This window comes from Dendropsophus ebraccatus, chromosome 5, assembly GCF_027789765.1.
Source record: "Dendropsophus ebraccatus isolate aDenEbr1 chromosome 5, aDenEbr1.pat, whole genome shotgun sequence".
In the NCBI taxonomy this organism is placed as follows: Eukaryota; Metazoa; Chordata; class Amphibia; order Anura; family Hylidae; genus Dendropsophus; species Dendropsophus ebraccatus.
Genome location: NC_091458.1, coordinates 60,412,893 through 60,430,923, shown reverse-complemented (window position 1 = coordinate 60,430,923; position 18,031 = coordinate 60,412,893). Strand labels below are relative to the sequence as shown.

Here is an 18,031-nt window from a genome sequence, read left to right as displayed (position 1 = left end):
TAATTTACCTCCATGACAAACTGTCCAGAGTAAGTGCCAGTCATAGTTGAGCTTTGACCTGCAGCCAATATCCCAACTGCCCAAATATAGAGAGCAGCAGGTCCAAAATAGCACCCCAGAATGACACCCTGGAAGAGAAGAAACCACAGGTCATTTAAAAAGAAATGCCCTTATGCAGATAAAGCATGCTAGGCAAAAATACACTGTAACGTGTACTTGTCGCAGTAAGGCCGTACATATGTAGCTGTTACAGTTTGGCTTGCTGTGAAAACGTGTCAAGTGTCAGCAAGTTCTGTGCACGAGCCCTATTATTCTTAACAGGGCGTGTCATGGAACTCACCGACATTTAGGAAGTTTTCGAAGCAACCTCAACTTCTGTCTGTAGCGTCTGCACATGTAAGCTGAAAAGGCCTCACTGACAGCTACATTTTAAAGAGGCCTGTCACTAGATATAAGCAATGAAACCAGGAGGCTCATCTAACTGCTGCTGCCTCCTGGACTCCAGCAATGCCTCTCTTAAGTTGCCTTTACGCAGACAGATTTATCTGAAAGATCTTTGATACCAAAGCCAGCAACAGACTATACACACACAGAACAGGTCATAAAGGAAAGACTGAGATTTCTTCTCTTTTCAAATCCATTCCTGACTTTGGCTTCAAAAATCTGTGAGATAAATCTCTGTGTAAAGGCACCCTTACATTCTTAAGGCCCTATTACACAGGGCGACATAGGAGGAGCAAATCTCTGGAACATGAGAGGCTAAAGGTCCTATTACACGTAATATTATTGGCCGTAATCGTCCCGTGTAATAGGGCCTTTAGCCTCTCATGTTTCACAGATCGGGCCCACACACCCAATATGCAAATGAATCACTGGCTAGCCATCGGCGTGTGAACACCAGGAATACACTGCAGGATAAGATGTGTGTGCCACATGACTAAGACAGCCTCATAATGTATCTCTACCCTGCCCTCTCTGGGGGTGCAAATAGAGCAAGGGATACCATGCTCAGCCAAGCACTTCCCCCGCTAGTTCTAGTGATTAGTCCGGATCTGAACACTCCATAGAACGTGTTAAATGTTCGTTTTTGTAAACACTGAGACGCTTTAAAAAAAAAAAAAAATCAGTGCATTTCAATAAGCTGTCCATATAAAGATATGAATGATATACTCACCCCCTTGTAAATATCCACATTGAGAGTGTCTGTGTTGTTGGGAAATAAGTGACTTTGGCTGCTGTTGCTCTGGTTAAAACATTGTGTATACTTAGAAAGGAAACAAAACAAAAAAAAAAAAGGATTTAATTTTTAAATGCTTAGGAGAAGCCTAAATGGTAACTGTAGTTACAACAAAATATTGCAGCTATGAATAGTACAAGGAGATCTTATAGAGGAAAAATGCTTCTTTTGTCTTTTATAATGTTAAACTCATCATTCACTCCGAACAGCTCAATTCCTGTCTTGTTTTAACAAGATGGACTAACATCTCACTGAGAGAACAGTAACATGCTGCCTATACAGGTAAGCCAGGGAGGGAGTGAGAAGAGCTAGAGGCAGACAGACTACAGCAACACTACATGAGTTTACTGTGAGCATTAGAGCTCAACCCTGTGTTGGATTCATAGCTTAGACTACTCAGTAGTAGCGGAGATACCGAAATGTTCGGGTTTAACAATGCACTCTGAAACAGAACGCTCAGCATTTGAATCTCGCAGCTAAAGAGGTTTGATGCAGCCCTAGGAAGTCCTGGAAAACACAGATGTTGCCAAACCCGAAAAGTGGGGCACCCCAGCTCAACACTACCACTCAGTACTGATTTATAATGTCCCCCATGCTGTTGCTTCGGAAGGTGCACTGTGTACTGTAGATATATGGGAGTACAATGTCCTATTGTGTGTGTGCAGTGTATAGGAGACATCATAGCAAGTCTACATCCACTAGGGAAAAAAAAAAAAGAGCAGAAAATAACAGAGCTGAAATCTATTGAAATATGGCAGAAATAGTTCCCCCTCCCATGTACACACACAAACTGAAAGGACAGGTATGCTTTAAAGGGCTGTTCTTTAGGGCTATGCTTTCAGAACTTGCTTCGATTCTCCAATTCCAACGGTCAGAGAGGTGTTCCCAAGCTCCTGAAGTATTGAGGGTTGTAACACCTCCTTACTCCCTCACCCTACTTTCAGCTAACTAACAATCAAGCAGGCATAGGGATGAGAGGGGAAGTCGAGTAGGCAATCCTGCCTGTAGCAGATCAGGAGCTTGGCAACGCCTCTTTGATGCAAGAAGAATAGAAGCAGCCTATTTGTGTTTTTTAAACTCATAGGAACATTGCACACTACGGAAATCAAGCGGACAACTTGCCATTAATTCCGTTGCCTCCCCCCCTCCCCCCTCGAAGTTTCACTGGTCCCATAGGCTCCATTCTATGGTCAGGTGGATTCTGACGTCCGCCCAAAGAATTGACACGTCAATTCTTTGGACAGACGACAGAGTCTGCCTGAGCCTAGTATGAAGCCAATGGGACAGCCAGATGTTCAAGTGGGAGCGCGCACGGTATCCGCTGGAGGTTATCCGCGTTATTTGCGTAGTGTGCAAAACCCCCTAAAATAAAAGAATGCAGGCTTTCCAGTGCCTCCACCCAAAGCACCAGAATATAGAGTACCGACTGATAGAAGGAACCACCAGCATGCAACGTACTAAAAGGACTTACCACTTCTATATTGGTTTTTCCATAGAAGGCCTCAGCAAACACTGCTACAACAAAGACATTGATAATGAAAGACACAAATAAGGCTATGCTTGACTCGATGAAGAAATATTTGTTTGCCTCTCTCACTTCTCTTTTGTTGGAACGATTTATGTCTCTGGACTGGAAAACAAAGATTTATTTAGCGCATTAAGAAACATGGCAATAATGGCAACACTAGGCTTTTGCCTATACAGTAACAGGGACCTAAAACAACAAGTTCTCTGTCAATAAAAGGCCAAACACTAAAATCCTAATGAAGGATTATTTTCCAAATGGCAAAGCAGATACTTCTGCATTTAGGATGCTGCTATTTGACCCTGTTATGTCACTGTTGACATCATGGGGCCTGTACAGAGAAGGCAAGCTCTGTGTCTTACCTGCATGTCTGTGTATAGATTACTCATCTGTGTATCAAGACACCTATTAATAGGATAAAACTGCCTTAAAGAGTCACTGTTGTTTTTAAAACCTTTTTACATGTCAGAGACATGTCAAAAGTTTTGATTGGTCTGGGTCTAAATATCCCTGGGATAAGCTCTTAATGAACTCACTCTCCTTTTCTTTACTAATAAGTCTAGATCCCAGAAGGCAATTTCTTTATTTTACAACCTCCTCCGAGGCAAATTAACCTTCTCCAAACCTCCAGCTTTCCACAAATGGGAACAGGAGCTTAAAATGACTATTTTAGACACTCAGTGGTGCTCGACTTTGGACACTTTTTACAGAACTTTACGGTGTGTGGGTCACCAAGAAGCAATACTTAGAACTCTCTCTACATTCTGTCCTACCAGCTCCCCCTTTCTGTTGGAGAGATTGTGGCCATAAAGGAACTTTGTCTCACGTTCTTTGGCATTTTCTAAACATCACTCCCCTATGGAAGGCGGCATTTCACGTGACTGAGGAAGTTACCAATGTTAAACTGGACTTCAGCCCACAAACTGCTATCCTTAAAGCGACTCTGTACCCACAATCTGACCCCCCCCCCCAAAACCACTTGTACCTTCGGATAGCTGCTTTTAATCCAAGATCTGTCCTGGGGTCCGTTCGGCAGGGGATGCAGTTATTGTCATAAAAACAACCTTTAATCCGGCAGCGCTGTGTCTAACGGCCGGGGCTTACATTTGTATATGCATTAGGCTGGCACACCCTCTCTGTCCCTCCTCCCCACCCTCCTCATCATTGGGAATGCTCCAGGCAGATTGCTTCCTATTCCCCACCTGTGAGTAATGAACATGGTCTGGATCGTTAATACACCTGTGCAAAGCTCAAACAGCAGTAAAAGTTCCTGGATCATTCCTAATGATGAGGAGGGTGGGGAGGAGGGAAGGAGAGGGTGTGCCAGCCTAATGCATATACAAATGTAAGCCCCGGCCATTAGACACAGCGCTGTAGGATTTAAAGTTGTTTTTATGACAATAACTGCATCACCTGCCGAACGGACCCCAGGACAGATCTTGGATTAAAAGCAGCAATCCGAAGGTCCAAGTGGTTTGGGGGGGGACAGACTGTGGGTAGAGTCGCTTTCACCACACGTGCGAAATTTAGCGCCCAAAGGGCCTGTTTGAAAAGTTCCCACTTTTCTGTTTAGATTGATCGAATTGCCAACATAGTGATTGATTGACTTGTTACATAACTATCTTTTTATTGATTTCTTAATCTGCTCTGACTCCCGCATTTCTGATGCTGTTGGTTTATCATTATCTGCCCTCTCTGTGGGCAATTGCTTGTTTCGGATCTATGCTACTGCTATATATGCGTATGATGCATACTGTTTGTTCTTTTCTATTGAAAAACTCAATCTTCCAAATATAAATGTTTAGACCCATACCCAAGTGCCATCCTCTCCCGACTCTGTGTCACATGATCCGTCTGGCTCCAACTGATTACCTATGTAAGTTTTTGGAGCCCGACTGATATCACGTCACACACAGAGTCAAGAGAGGATTGTGCTTAGCACGGTCTTCTCCCGATCGGTATGGGTCTGAACAATCAGACCCAGACCGATCAAAACTTTTGACATATCTATATAATGTGTCAAAAATTTTTACAAACGACAGTGACACTTTAAAACAGAACATGACAACATTAAGAAAACGTTTTTTCCTGTTTCTGAATATAGCAATATTGGGGTTTTTTTTACATTTTACACAAACATGTCAAAAGTTCTGATCAGTTGGGGGTCTGGGTGATCAGACCCCCACTAATTGCTAGAAAGAGAGGGAAGAAGTATGTGGCTAAATTGCTTAGGCCTTATTCACACGTTGCGTAATTTACGGATCCGTATTTCCGTATCCGAGTTAGTGCACATTGAAGTCTATTGGGCTATTCACACGATCAGTAGCAGAAATGGATGAAAATCAATCCGTAAAAAAAAAAGGACATGTCCTAGTGCGGACCCATTTTTTTTTGCGGATCCTCTCATTGAAATCAATTGGTTACGGATTGTAACATGTTGGCATCCGTATTTCCGCAAAAAAATCCGGATGAACTGCATTGAAAAGCAATGAGTAGTAAAAAAATGGAATTACGGAAATACGGATGGAATACGGATGTCCAATCCGCAATTTCTCACGGGTTGTTTCAGGACCAGAAAAAAATACTGAACGTGTGCATAAGGCCTTACTTGACGGTTTGCTGCTCTCCCTGTCTTAAAGTAAAAGTCATGCTCGATACATAAAAAGATAGATGTTTCTTTTGAGACCTTTATGCTCAGAACACATTGGTCATGAAAGAATTAAAAAAAAATATTCTACCATTGCTTTAAGGCTGCAACGGTTTATTATGCTCTGACATTGTTTTGTCACACTTCAGCGATCATGTGATATCGCCATCCAAGCAGAACATTGCACAGCAATACTATGCACAGATACATAAATCAACTTTCACTGTTTTTCTAGGTTCACAGACAAGTAAATTTGAAAAACAAAAACAAATAAACAACAAGTAAAAAAAAAGTTGATAAAACGTTCGTGGTTTTACGCACTGAATAAATACCTTGACCAAGGCTGAATGTAAGTACATATTGTGAGGCATAATGACAGCTCCCACTATCCCCACAGCTTGTTCCAGTTGAGGAGTTCCACAGCCTTCACAGTAAGGAAAAAACATGCCCTTAAGAAGTTTTCCTTGGTCTGGGCTGACACGCACATACTGGGGGAAAAAAATGATAAGAGAATGTAAATGTCTACTATACGCCATATCACAAACAATATGCAAAGGGAAGCAGTAAGAAAGATACATTGTACAGTAAGAGGTTACTTTCCACATTATATAAGAAATATTGTACACCTTGGTAACTGTAAACAATATAAATAACTCTTCTACACAGATATCCAGCTGCTGGCCAATCCACAATCTTTATCCTATAAACTCTGTCAACTCCACAAAATTAGGCCAATAACCTACTGAAAGAAGAAATCTGGGCAGATCTCTTTTTTTCACAAATGCCCAGCCGCTTCCGAGTGGGGACCCGGGACATGATGTGTCAGGTACGCTCAGCCAGTCAGTGGGCAAGGCAGGTCCCCGCTATGGCCGCCGACTGGCTGAGAGGCCCAGACATGTCACATCCTGGGTTCCCAGTCAGACCAGGATGCGGCCACCAGCGCTGGGGTCAGGGAAGAAGAGCATATTATTTCTTTTAGGGTGCGTTCACACCTACAGGATCTGCAGCAGATCTGCAGCAGATTTGATGCTGTGTTCAGTTATTTAAATGAAATCTGCTGCAGAAAATCAGCTGCAGATCCTGCAGGTGTGAACGCACCATTAACCTCCCCCTCCCTGGCACTTGTGAAAAGAGGTCTGCCCAGACTTCTCATTTAACTAAATACATTGGATGACCTACCTCATAGCCAAAAGTTACCGCCATTATTGTAATTAGAAAGCCAAAGAAAAATTCCAGTTTCCTCAAACCTACAAGTAAAAAATAAATAAATATTAAAAAAATAAATAGATAAATATCAATAATATATATTCAGAAGTAGAAACACATTTACTAAATGCCTAATATACAGCCAAATACAAACACAAAAAAAGCATTTATTTTTATAACTCTGAGTAGTTCAAATGAAGAATTATAGTGATCTTTATACAGCGCCAACATGATTCATGGCATAACCAAGAAACAAAATAATCAATAATGCAGACAAGAGGACCAAGAGCTAACATATGCAGAAAAAGGGATGATACAATGTGTATATGTATTGATTGAAAGTGGAATAACAGAAATATTAGAAAGTGTTATCCAGGCTTAAAAAAACATGGCTACTCTCTTCCAGAAACAGCACTACTCTTGTCCCCAGTTTGGGTGTGGTTTTGCATCTTCATTTTATTGAAGTGCATGGAGCTGAATTGTAATACCACACACAACCAGGGGTGGCACGGTTTCTGTATGGTGCTGTTTTTTGTAATCCTGGATGACCCTTTAAAAACTCTGATCACACCACACTGAGGATTACTTTGCAATTTCCTTGAAATCTGTTGTGTATATGCCAAGTGTGAACATATTTCTCAAAATAGCACTGAAGAGATACCTTTATATTTCAAGGATGAAGCTGGAAACCCCCACCTTGCTTCCTTCTTACCAGCTGGCTGTGTTCCCCTGATAATCACTGGTTCTGGTCCCACTTTGCTGCATTATGACCTGCGATTCACATTGCGGTTTCTATCATTTTTTCTATGTAACTCTATGAGCCTCTCCCCCTGCTAATGCCCCTTTAAAAATATAACGTATGGGTAGCTTGGAGCTTTAAACTAAATTATAAATACCATAATCTAGATCCTAAAGGCGTTATCCCATAATCTGAACCTCCTCTGATCACCCAGTTACCCCCTATCACATAGATAGGAGACAGAACCCCTTACATAGAAACAAACCATAACCAAGAGAAAGCAATGATGCTTTAATTGCTGCAACATATTGAGATATCCCGATTACACCTTAAAACGCTAAACCACAGGTCACTGGATGAACTACACCTATTCAATGAGGTTATAAAGAGTTTAAATGCTTTTAAGTGGAAAAGCTTTTCAAAGATTAAAATACTTTTACAGAAGGTTAAGTCTTAAGGCCCTATTCCACGGAACGATTATCGTTCATAAACTCGCTCCACCGACCGCTCGTTAACGATAATCGCTTCGTGGAATTGGTGTAAACGAGCGAACGACAAAGGCGAAATTGTTATACTGTCGTTCAAAATTGTTTTACAGCATGTCGGAAAAAAGTCCTTGGTCTTTGAAAGATAATTCGCTAATCGGCTCGTAAAATCAGAAATCTTTCAGTCGTTCGTAAAAAGGTTTAAAAAAAGTAGGTGTGTCGTATGGTCCTGATCACCCCGGCGAACGTTTTAAATGACCATGTAACGACCGCAAAATAATCGTTACACTACATATATCGTTCTAGTTCGTTAAAAAAAAAATCGTTTAGTGATAGTTAACGAGCGGTCGTTGGAGCGAGTTTATAAACGATAATCGTTCCGTGGAATAGGGGTATTATTCCTAAACTCACCATACTTATCCAGAAACAGGAAGACGAAAGTGTCTATGATTGTAATCAGCACTCCTCCCCATAATGGAATTCTGGAGAGACAGAACAAGACAAGGCGGCGTCAGATAATCTGCTAAGTGTCTTCTTTGTAGAACATAAATGAATAGCTGATAACTCATTTCATCTGCAAGCTGTAATTAAGTGATACGAGAAATTAGCATACGGTCTATACTCACTAGGAGACACTGTAAATATACTGTAGGCTACATCAGGGTCGGCCTTAGGGTAGATGGCGCCCTGTGCAAAACTTTCTTTCGGCGCCCCCCCCGATACCCCATAATAGTGACATAGACTAAATCCCACAGCCTCCAACCCCTCCAGACAACCCCCACAATCAAACCACAAATGTAGTGGGAGGCTGAAAGATTTAGATATGGTAGACTAAATCCTACTACAATGAGCGCCACCTCTAAAGCCAAGCCCTCTAAACCACCCGACCCCCGATAAAGGTACTTACCAGCACACAGGAGGACAGGTGCCTCCGCGGCCGTCCATGGCTTTCCTGATTGGCGCTCCTGCAGACAATTGTACACAGGGGCGTAGCTAGTTTTTCAGTCTAGGGGGGGCGAGCGAGTCTGAGTGGGCCCCCAACCGATTATGTTACCCATAGGGAACATAAGCAGGTTACCATGCCTATCTATCTATCTATCTATCTAGTTGGGTGACCTCCATCATACTGACTACAAGATGCTGTGAAATCTGGGTGACCTCCATTATACTGAGTACAAAATGCCAGGAAAGCTGGGTGACCACCATCATACTGACTACTATACAAGATGCTGGAAAGCTGGGTGACCGCCATTATACTGACTACTATACAAGATGCTGGAAAGCTGTGTGACCGCCATTATACTGACTACTATAAAAGATGCTGGGAAAGCTGGGTAACCCCATCATACTGACTACTATACAGGATGCTAGGAAAGCTGGGAGACCCCCCCATATACTGACTACTATACAAGATGCTGGGAAAGCTGGGTAACCCCATCATACTGACTACTATACAGGATGCTAGGAAAGCTGGGAGACCCCCCCATATACTGACTACTATACAGGATGCTAGGAAAGCTGGGTGACCTCCATTATACTAACTACTATACAAGATGCTAGGAAAGCTGGGTGACCGCCGTTATACTGACTACTATACAAGATGCTGGGAAAGCTGGGTGACCTCCATTATACTGACTACAAGATGCTGGGAAAGCTGTGTGACCTCCATTACACTGACATACAGGATGCTAGGAAAGCTGGGTGACCTCCATTACACTGACATACAGGATGCTGGGAAAGCTGGGTGACCTCCATTACACTGACATACAGGATGCTGGGAAAGCTGGGTGACTGCCATAATACTGACTACGATAAATCATTGCCAATCACAAATGCTATATAATTTTACTAGCCCAGGAAAGACTCCTTCCAGCGAGCAGCATATGGCAGTAGTATCAGTGCAGAGCACAGGCTGCTGCTGCTGGCTCTGGTTCATAGCATGGACATTGGTCTGTCCCAGCACACTGAGGGATGCGGCTGCTGCTGTCCCTATGTTATTCTCACTTTAGGCCCACTCCCTCATTTATCTACTTCTCCTAACCTGATGCTTCTCAGCAGGATAATGAAGACTCTGCACCCAGTGTCCCACTCGCGGTCGGCACCGGGGGCGGGGCTTGTATACAGGGGGCGGAGCTTACCGGACATACTCGGAACAGTAATTTACCGGGTCCCCAGTAAACTCGGTGGGCGGAAGCGCGTCCCTACTGGCTGCACATCTAACTGAGACATAGAAATCTCTAAGCTAGATGTGCTGAGTGCCTGCAGGAGCGCCCCAAAGCGACCACCATGGGAGGAGGGGAGGCGGCCAGCTGGGGGGCGCTTCCGCAGACAGCACATGTAACTTAGAGATTTCCATGTCTAAGTTATATGTGCAGCTCTCTATCTGCCAGAGCGCCCCCTAGCTGGCCAGGAGTGATGCGCCCTGTGCAATTGCACAGGTCGCACACCCCAAAGGCCGGCCCTGGGCTACATCACTATAACACATCAACATTCTACAAAATTAGATCTTTTTCTGTCAAACTGCAAGAAAATATACCTTTTTATTACAGATTTTCCCTTATTTTATCGCAGGTCTTGTGTAACATAAGGCTGGCCATACAATATAAAATAATTAAAAAACTATCAGACAATACACAAATAAAATCGCCATACGTTTACAAGGAACAACTTACACTCCTACAGATAGAAGGTTGATGGCAATAGCTGAGCCAATGACCTCTTGCATATCAGATCCAATGATTGCCAGTTCTATCATAAGCCACAAGATTATGCGGGGTACCTAAGAAAACATATCACATTCAATGTCACAGGCTGGTATAACAATGTTTAAAAAGACAAAAAGTAGTGTAAACCATACAAGCTTAAAGGTAAAGGTATATTTTATATATGCATAACCACCCAGACGTCCCTTAAATATCTACTCTAAAAAGGCAGTTGTGTCTCTTATATACCGGATAATGCTGACAGAGACAATTAGTACATTGTATACAGACCGTACAATTGCAGTAAAAGTATACAGGAGCACACAGGATATCAGTTTACTTTACAATACCGAACAAGTGTAAAGAATGCAGTTGTGTAATACAGATCAAAGAACATACCTTTGGATATTGCCTGTTGCACACTTCTGCTAAGTGAAGGCCAGTCACTACTCCTAACCTAGCTGCCAGACGCTGCAGAAGAAGGCCAATAATGGTGGCAAGCAGGAGAACCCATAATAGCTAAGGAAATATAACATATGACAACAAAAGCATTACAAAATTTACAATGTATCTATATATTCAGAAAGTACTTGAATGGTAGACTGGAACCCTACCTATAATATTACAGAAAAGTTAAAGAGTCACTGTCATTAAAAATAACTTTTCACGCATCATCAGGCAATGTAGTCTCATAGATTTATACTGTCGGAATTAGCCAATCAGCAGATACAGCCGGGGAATGGATCACGCTGCTGCCGTGCTCTCTCCCCAGCTATATCTCCTGGTCACTGCTGAAATCCACTGCAATCAATTTTTCACATGCCTGATGACACATGAAAAGTTATTTTAATGACAGGTATTCTTTAAAAAGGGAGAGAGCAGAGGGTCAGGCAATATGGCTGCCCCATAAAAGTATACAGTATTAAAAAAAAAACTGAAAAAGATTAGAGCCAAATACTGAAGCACCTTGAAAGGTAAGTTAGAGAATGGAGTAAAGCTGTTCATATACCTAGATTCTGGACTGCCCCAAGAACACTTAGGCCCCATTCACACGTTCATGTCAGTCTTTACTGTCAGGAAATCCTGTTCAGGAGGCCTTAAATGTCATCAGGAAAGTATCAGGATTTCCTGACAGTAATCCGTTTTTACCTTCAGGAAACAATCAGGAAAAACCTTCAGGATTTCCTGATCAGAAGAAAAATAGGACACGATCAGAGATGTATTTCTGCAAACTGGATGGTCACAGCTTGCAGAAGTACAACTCCCATCATGACCTGTCAGCAGGGCATGGTGGGAGTTGTACGTCTGCAACCTGGATGGCCACAGGCTGCAGAAGTACAACTCCCATCATGACCTCTCAGCAGGACATGGTGAGAGTTTTAATTCTTGGGGGGGGAGGGGGATCTCACCTGTCCTGGTTTCCCGATCTGCTGTCCAGTGGGCGATGACCGCATCGGTGCCGCGAGTTGCCGGCGGGGGTGGGGGGGTGGGGCTGTCTATTGCCGCCAGTGGCCGTGGCTTGGGGGGTTGCCGGGGGGGTTTTCCGGACGTGTGAAGGGGGTCTTAGGGTGGGTTCACACGTACAGGATCCACAGCAGATTTGATGGTGCAGATTCAAAACAAATCTGCAGCTTCGAATCTGTGCCATCAAATCTGCTGCAAATCCTGTATGTGTGAATACACCCTCCGACTATTTTCTGCCAAACATCGGTGACAACCAATAGCAGATTTCTGTCAAAAAGTTAATTTGCGGTTTTGGATTAATTCTGGTTGTCATTGGGTTCTGTATCTGGAAAAATAATCCACATAGAGCAAAATGACCACGCATTAAGACAGAAATCAGTTAGTGATTTTACTTCACAGACACTAGGTACTGAACTAAGGACAATTATTCACCTTGAAGTCAGCTACAGAGCCAGACTGCAAATCTGATTCAATGTTTCCAGGATCTAGATAGGCTATGCTCATCAAGAAGCCTGGTCCAGTGAAGGCCCACAATTTCCGGAAACTGAAACAAGAGTGCTGAAAAGAGCAAAAAATAAAAATCAAAAAACACTTTACGATATACACACACACACATTGCTTGGTGCCTGAGCTAATGTGAGAACGGTGCTGGAAGCAGTCGGCACCATTCCGTGTATAGCTGTGGCGCCAGTATACTGCAGCCTCAGATGCTATGCAGTTCAGTAGAGGCTGAGGCTGCAGTATACTGGTGCCAATGCTATACAGAGAATAGAGAAACTTAAAGTCCATAATCTCCTTAAAATATAAATATATATATATATATATATATATATATATATATATATATTTTTTTTTTTTTTTTTTTTTTTTTTTTTTTTTTTTTAATTTATTTATTTTTTTTTTTCTGAAGTTTAAAACTATAACTGATTAAAGTCCACCTGCTTGGTTCCACTGCAAGCCTGAGAATAGGGACTCAAGTCTCCGATTAGAATAGAGTAGCAGGTTGTGTGTTACTGCTCCTTTAATTCTCTATAAGAGCCCCACAGAAAGCAATGTACCCACCTATCTCTGGCAGGTCCCATAGAGAATGAATAGAGCGGCAATATTCTAATGGAATATTTGGGTCCCTGTTCTCTCTGTGGATGGGGGATAGCTTTGAAATTTGAGATAACCCCGTTTAACAGAGGAGTATTTTAGGGAACTTGCCACATGGCCACATAATGTCACAAGACCAAGAGTTCCTCAGAAAAGATTTCATAAAGTTTATTGCCAAGTTCATTATTTTAGTTTTATATTATTTTTACACCAGAAAACCCTTATAACAATAATTGCGGGGGGGGGGGAGGGGTGTAAGGTAGATGATTCTGCCACATAAATGCAGAAAGAAAGAAAATCTGAGGCTCTATATTAGACTTTCACCTAACCTCACAATCCTGGAAGCATTCATTGTGACAGGTATGCAGTAATAGGAGGTATATAGGACAAATCCTCATTTTACTATATAAAATAACCACAATAAAATGAGCATTCATACCTCACTTTCCGGGATGGGTATTTTCTGGTCAAAATAGGTTGTAAACGGTTCTCCTTCAATGACCGGCTCAATACTTCCATCGCTGATCTCAGGTTTAGAGCCATGATCTGCTGATCCACTTTCTAGAAAACAAGATTTTAGAGAGATATCCAAGCTATAAACTGGATTGTAAAATAAAAAAATCAGGCAGTCAGTAACTGAGGCAGTGTCAGTCCCCAGTCAGTGATTGGCCGGACAGGCAATCACTCAGCTGGGTACATGACATTGCAGCTGGAAGTGCTGCAGGTCACTGGTAGCTGTAAACGGGCCCAGGAGTGGTTCTACAGGACACGAAGATGGGCGAGTTTAGGTTGTCGATTATTTTCCCGCACCCCCCTGGCTTCCTGACTTTTTTTAATTTGGTGGGACTTCTCCTTTAATCTAGAAAGACAGCCCCTATACAAAGCAGGTATGGCAACTATGCACTGTGCATGGTACTGGCATTAAACTTATGTCAGCTTGGTCCAGCTTGGATATTCACTTTAAAAAATAATTGCATAAAAGAAATGCATAAGAAAATATAAGACGCTTTGTAATACAAAAGAATATTGATATGCATTAGAAGAGATGGACTGGTGGGGGCCATAGCCAGCCCCCCTCCCAAATGATTACCAATGGAGGGGACCGGATCAGGGCTGTAACAGGTATGAACAATTTTATGGGATTCTGTTGACTACCACCTAGGATTGTATACCATGACATTGAGGTGCTGTTCTGTGCAATAGCAACAGAAAACTTTTATCAAAAGGAGGTGGTTGGGATGTTACATGACAGATATGTAGAATACACCCTTTCTTACTGCCTTCCTTGGCTTTGCTGTGCACTGATAACACCACTCACCAACGGGTGACACTGTGCAAACTTGCATAGCCATTTCAGGCTTCCCAGCAAGTTTTACCAGCTTGTTCCAGCTATACTACCACCAGCTCCACATCTCGAATCCCCTTTACTCTTCCACCACTAAAGTGGAGCGTGAACACACTTCAGACCACAGGTATTATGACCAGTATGTTACTTTACCTCCTTTTGGTTTTACCTGGGCCAGATGACTTGTGTAATAGAACATATAAGAGGGATTGTGCAATGAACTGTGACCTTTTACAGACTTCTGTGCAATAGTTTTACCAGTCCTTGTGCAATACAGTTTTACTTATCCTGTGTGTCGATTGGTCCCATGTCCACGGCTCTTGGCTTTTATTATTTGAATCATGTATTTTATTAAATTTGTCAAAAAAATATGTATACTGAATAAATTAGTGTCCTTTACTTGTAGGAGATACACTAAAGTAATCTGTAGATAAGATATAAGATGCCAATTTTTATCTTTCTACCCACTTACATTCACCCACTGTTGGTGTAATAGAGCCCTAAGCCTGCATGGGCATGCTGATGTATAGGAGAGGACTACTTCGCTCATATATTGGACAGGAATGCTTAAGGCCCTATTCCACGTAACGATTATCGGCCGTATACAGCCGTTACGGACGATAAACGTCCCGTTTATAGAAGGAATAGAAGGCAAAGATCAGCCGACATCGTTCATGTCGGCTGATCGTTGCGTCTTTGTCTTTCAAACATGTTGAAAGACAAATGACTCGTACAGCAACGATCTGCTGCCGTCGCTCTGTGGAATAGGATCGGGGGCAGCAGTCCGCTGCTGTATGTTTTGGGCTGCCCGGACGATCTAGCGATCACCCAAAGGCCCAAGAGTCTCTTGAAGCCTTGATGCAATAGAAATAAGTAATGATCAATGAATTACATTCTTAGTAGAAACTTATTAGCATGAAAAGTAGTCAGCAACAAGCTAGAAAAACTTACCATCTAAATGTCGGTAATTTTGGTCAGACATGGTGGCACTTTTGACAGAAGACTCGCTGTCTTTTGAATAGGCCACATTAACTAAAATAGAAAAACAACAATGCATTAGTATAAATAGTAAGAGAAAAATAAAATCTTTTCATATTCATCTTTTACAAATAAAGGCTTATTTAAGTCCTACTACATTAGTGTGAGTTTTTAGACACTTCTGTGTCTTTCCTGGTAGAGAGGCGTGTAGCTTAGCAAAACTGTGGCATAACATTTTGGAGTAAAGAAATCAACCAAAAAATGGTCTATAATTTGTTCCAGTGTACACTGTAGCCAGGAATTCAGCCAACTTTATCTCAGTTTCCCTACACCAGAGGGTGTCAAACTGATGGCCCTCCAGCTGTTGCAGAGTACAATTCACGTTATGCCTTTAGCTGTACAAGCATGATGGGAATTGTGGTTTTGCAACAGCTGAAAGGCAGAGAGTCTGACACCCCTGCACTACACATTCTGGACTATAAACCCTCCCACACAGTGATAGGGAAAATAGAGTTGACTGAATTCCAGGCTAGAATGTACACAGAAAGCATAAAAGAACAAAGAAAGGTAGTAAAATAACCTCAAATACTTATATTCATTTATTAAGCAGTTAAAATGTCGGAAAACACTTTTACGAGGGCCAAATAAAGATTTACAGGAAAGCATGTTCCCTATAGCTGAGCCATATTGTAATGCTAGGACTAAACTGTGGCTATTTGAAGTATATCAGCCGCTATTGTGTGTGTCTGGTATAGGATAGTCTCCATTTTACATCTTTAAAAAGTCATTTGCTAATGGATGACCTTATACACAGATTCTTCTAGGTCAGGCATGTCCAAAGTCCGGCCGGAGGGCCATTTGCGGCCCTCGTTCCGAACTTTTACGGCCCCCCAGGTATCCAGCTTGCTATTATCTGCCTGTGTTATAAAGCATATAGCATGTAGCATGTAAAATGGTCGGCCCTCGCACATGTTCACTTCATCAAATTTGGCACTCTTCGAAAAAGTTTGGACATGCCTGTTCTAGGTCATCCATTAGGTTTGAAGAAGGCTTTTTTATGCTTCCTTAGAGATAGTTTAACCAAATGTGTGAATAGCTTTTTCTGATTCAATAGAATCTAGCATAAGACATTGTATCTCTATAGCCGAAAACAATCAGAAAAAAACTCACATGATTACTTTAGGATTTTTCTGTGCATTGTTCCATTGTTTCAGTATTACCCTCTTAAAGGGGTAGTGCGGCGGTAAAAAATTATTCACAGAATAACACACATTACAAAGTTATACAACTTTGTAATGTATGTTATGTCTGTGAACGGCCCCCTTCCCCGTGTCCCACCACCCCCCGTGTAGTGCATTATACATTACCTGATCCGTGTCGTGCCCGTCCGCCATCTTGTGCCATATGTCATCTTCGGCTAGCCGGCCCGAACACCTCCGATCTTCCCGAGTGCCGGCCGCCCTCTGCCGCGTCATCAGCCGCAATTGGCTGAGCATAACTGTGCTCGGCCAATCGCGGCTCAGCGGCTGATAATGCACTACACTTCCAGGTACACGGGTGGGGGTGGTGGGACACGGGGAAGGGGGCCGTTCACAGACATAACATACATTACAAAGTTGTATAACTTTGTAATGTGTGTTATTCTGTGAATAATTTTTTACCGCCGCACTACCCCTTTAAGGATTAGTACTGGCCATTCTATTCTTTAACATGAGGTAATACAAGCAAACGAGACTAACATCTGTGTATTTTCAATTTATTACAATGTTAAATTGCATTAAGTTATTGATTCCAGCAGTGTATAAAAGCTGAGCGTTCCTGGCATCTGGTAGAGGTTTGAACCTATAAGGAGGATGCTCTTTATGGTGTGGAGACCAGGACTGGGCCTCTCCCAGCTAAAGTTCCATGACAGATGAAGTACTGCTGTGAGGGTGTTCCTGATGTTGATCTCTGCCCTACGCCAATGGTTGTTGATGTTTAAAAGGACAGATGATGCTACTATGCACTAATGATACTGTAAATACTTAATCTTTGTATTCATATCTATGCAAAAGTGTACGCAATCTCATACTTAGAGCAACTGGTTATTGTATTTTTTCCACACCATCTGTATATAATCCTTTGATATATTTCTTATAATCTTTTTAACCATTTAATAAAATTGCATTGTATTGTAATTGGCCGTCTTCTTTAAAGACATATCTGAACCATTAGCTTAAGAGAGTTAGCAACACACATATAAACAGCATGAAAATCAGCTGATGACTCCGCCCGCCCCCCCCCCCCAAAAAAAAAAAAAATCATTGTTAGCTGCATTTTACTCCATGTAAATGGAAAATGATAAAATGATATTAAAGCGACTCTGTACCCACAATCTGTCCCCCCCCAAACCGCTTGTACCTTCGGAGAGCTGCTTTTAATCCAAGATCTATCCTGGGGTCCGTTCGGCAGGGGATGCAATTATTGTCCTAAAAACTACTTTTAAACTTGCAGCCCTGTTCCAAACTGCTGTGGCCTAGAGCAGTGTTTCTCAATTCCAGTCCTCAGGCCTCACCAACAGGTCATGTTTTGAGGATTTCCCATACAAAGAACAGCTGTGCTAATACCT

At 42.2% G+C, this 18,031-nt stretch overlaps 1 protein-coding gene across 1 annotated transcript in view; it reads right to left on the bottom strand.

Moving 5' to 3' along the window:
* The window catches only part of SLC11A2 (solute carrier family 11 member 2), a 66,361-nt gene that overhangs the window by 37,880 nt on the left and 10,450 nt on the right, over positions 1–18,031 (bottom strand). The window contains exons 2-12 of the mRNA XM_069970323.1: positions 15,397–15,477; positions 13,540–13,661; positions 12,438–12,563; positions 10,941–11,060; positions 10,512–10,618; positions 8,251–8,321; positions 6,589–6,656; positions 5,742–5,897; positions 2,709–2,867; positions 1,175–1,264; positions 9–128 (exon numbers count right to left, since the gene is read on the bottom strand). Coding sequence (XP_069826424.1) covers positions 9–128; positions 1,175–1,264; positions 2,709–2,867; positions 5,742–5,897; positions 6,589–6,656; positions 8,251–8,321; positions 10,512–10,618; positions 10,941–11,060; positions 12,438–12,563; positions 13,540–13,661; positions 15,397–15,427 — 1,170 coding nt within the window. The 5' untranslated portion in view covers positions 15,428–15,477. The remainder of the gene's footprint in view (positions 1–8; positions 129–1,174; positions 1,265–2,708; positions 2,868–5,741; positions 5,898–6,588; positions 6,657–8,250; positions 8,322–10,511; positions 10,619–10,940; positions 11,061–12,437; positions 12,564–13,539; positions 13,662–15,396; positions 15,478–18,031) is intronic.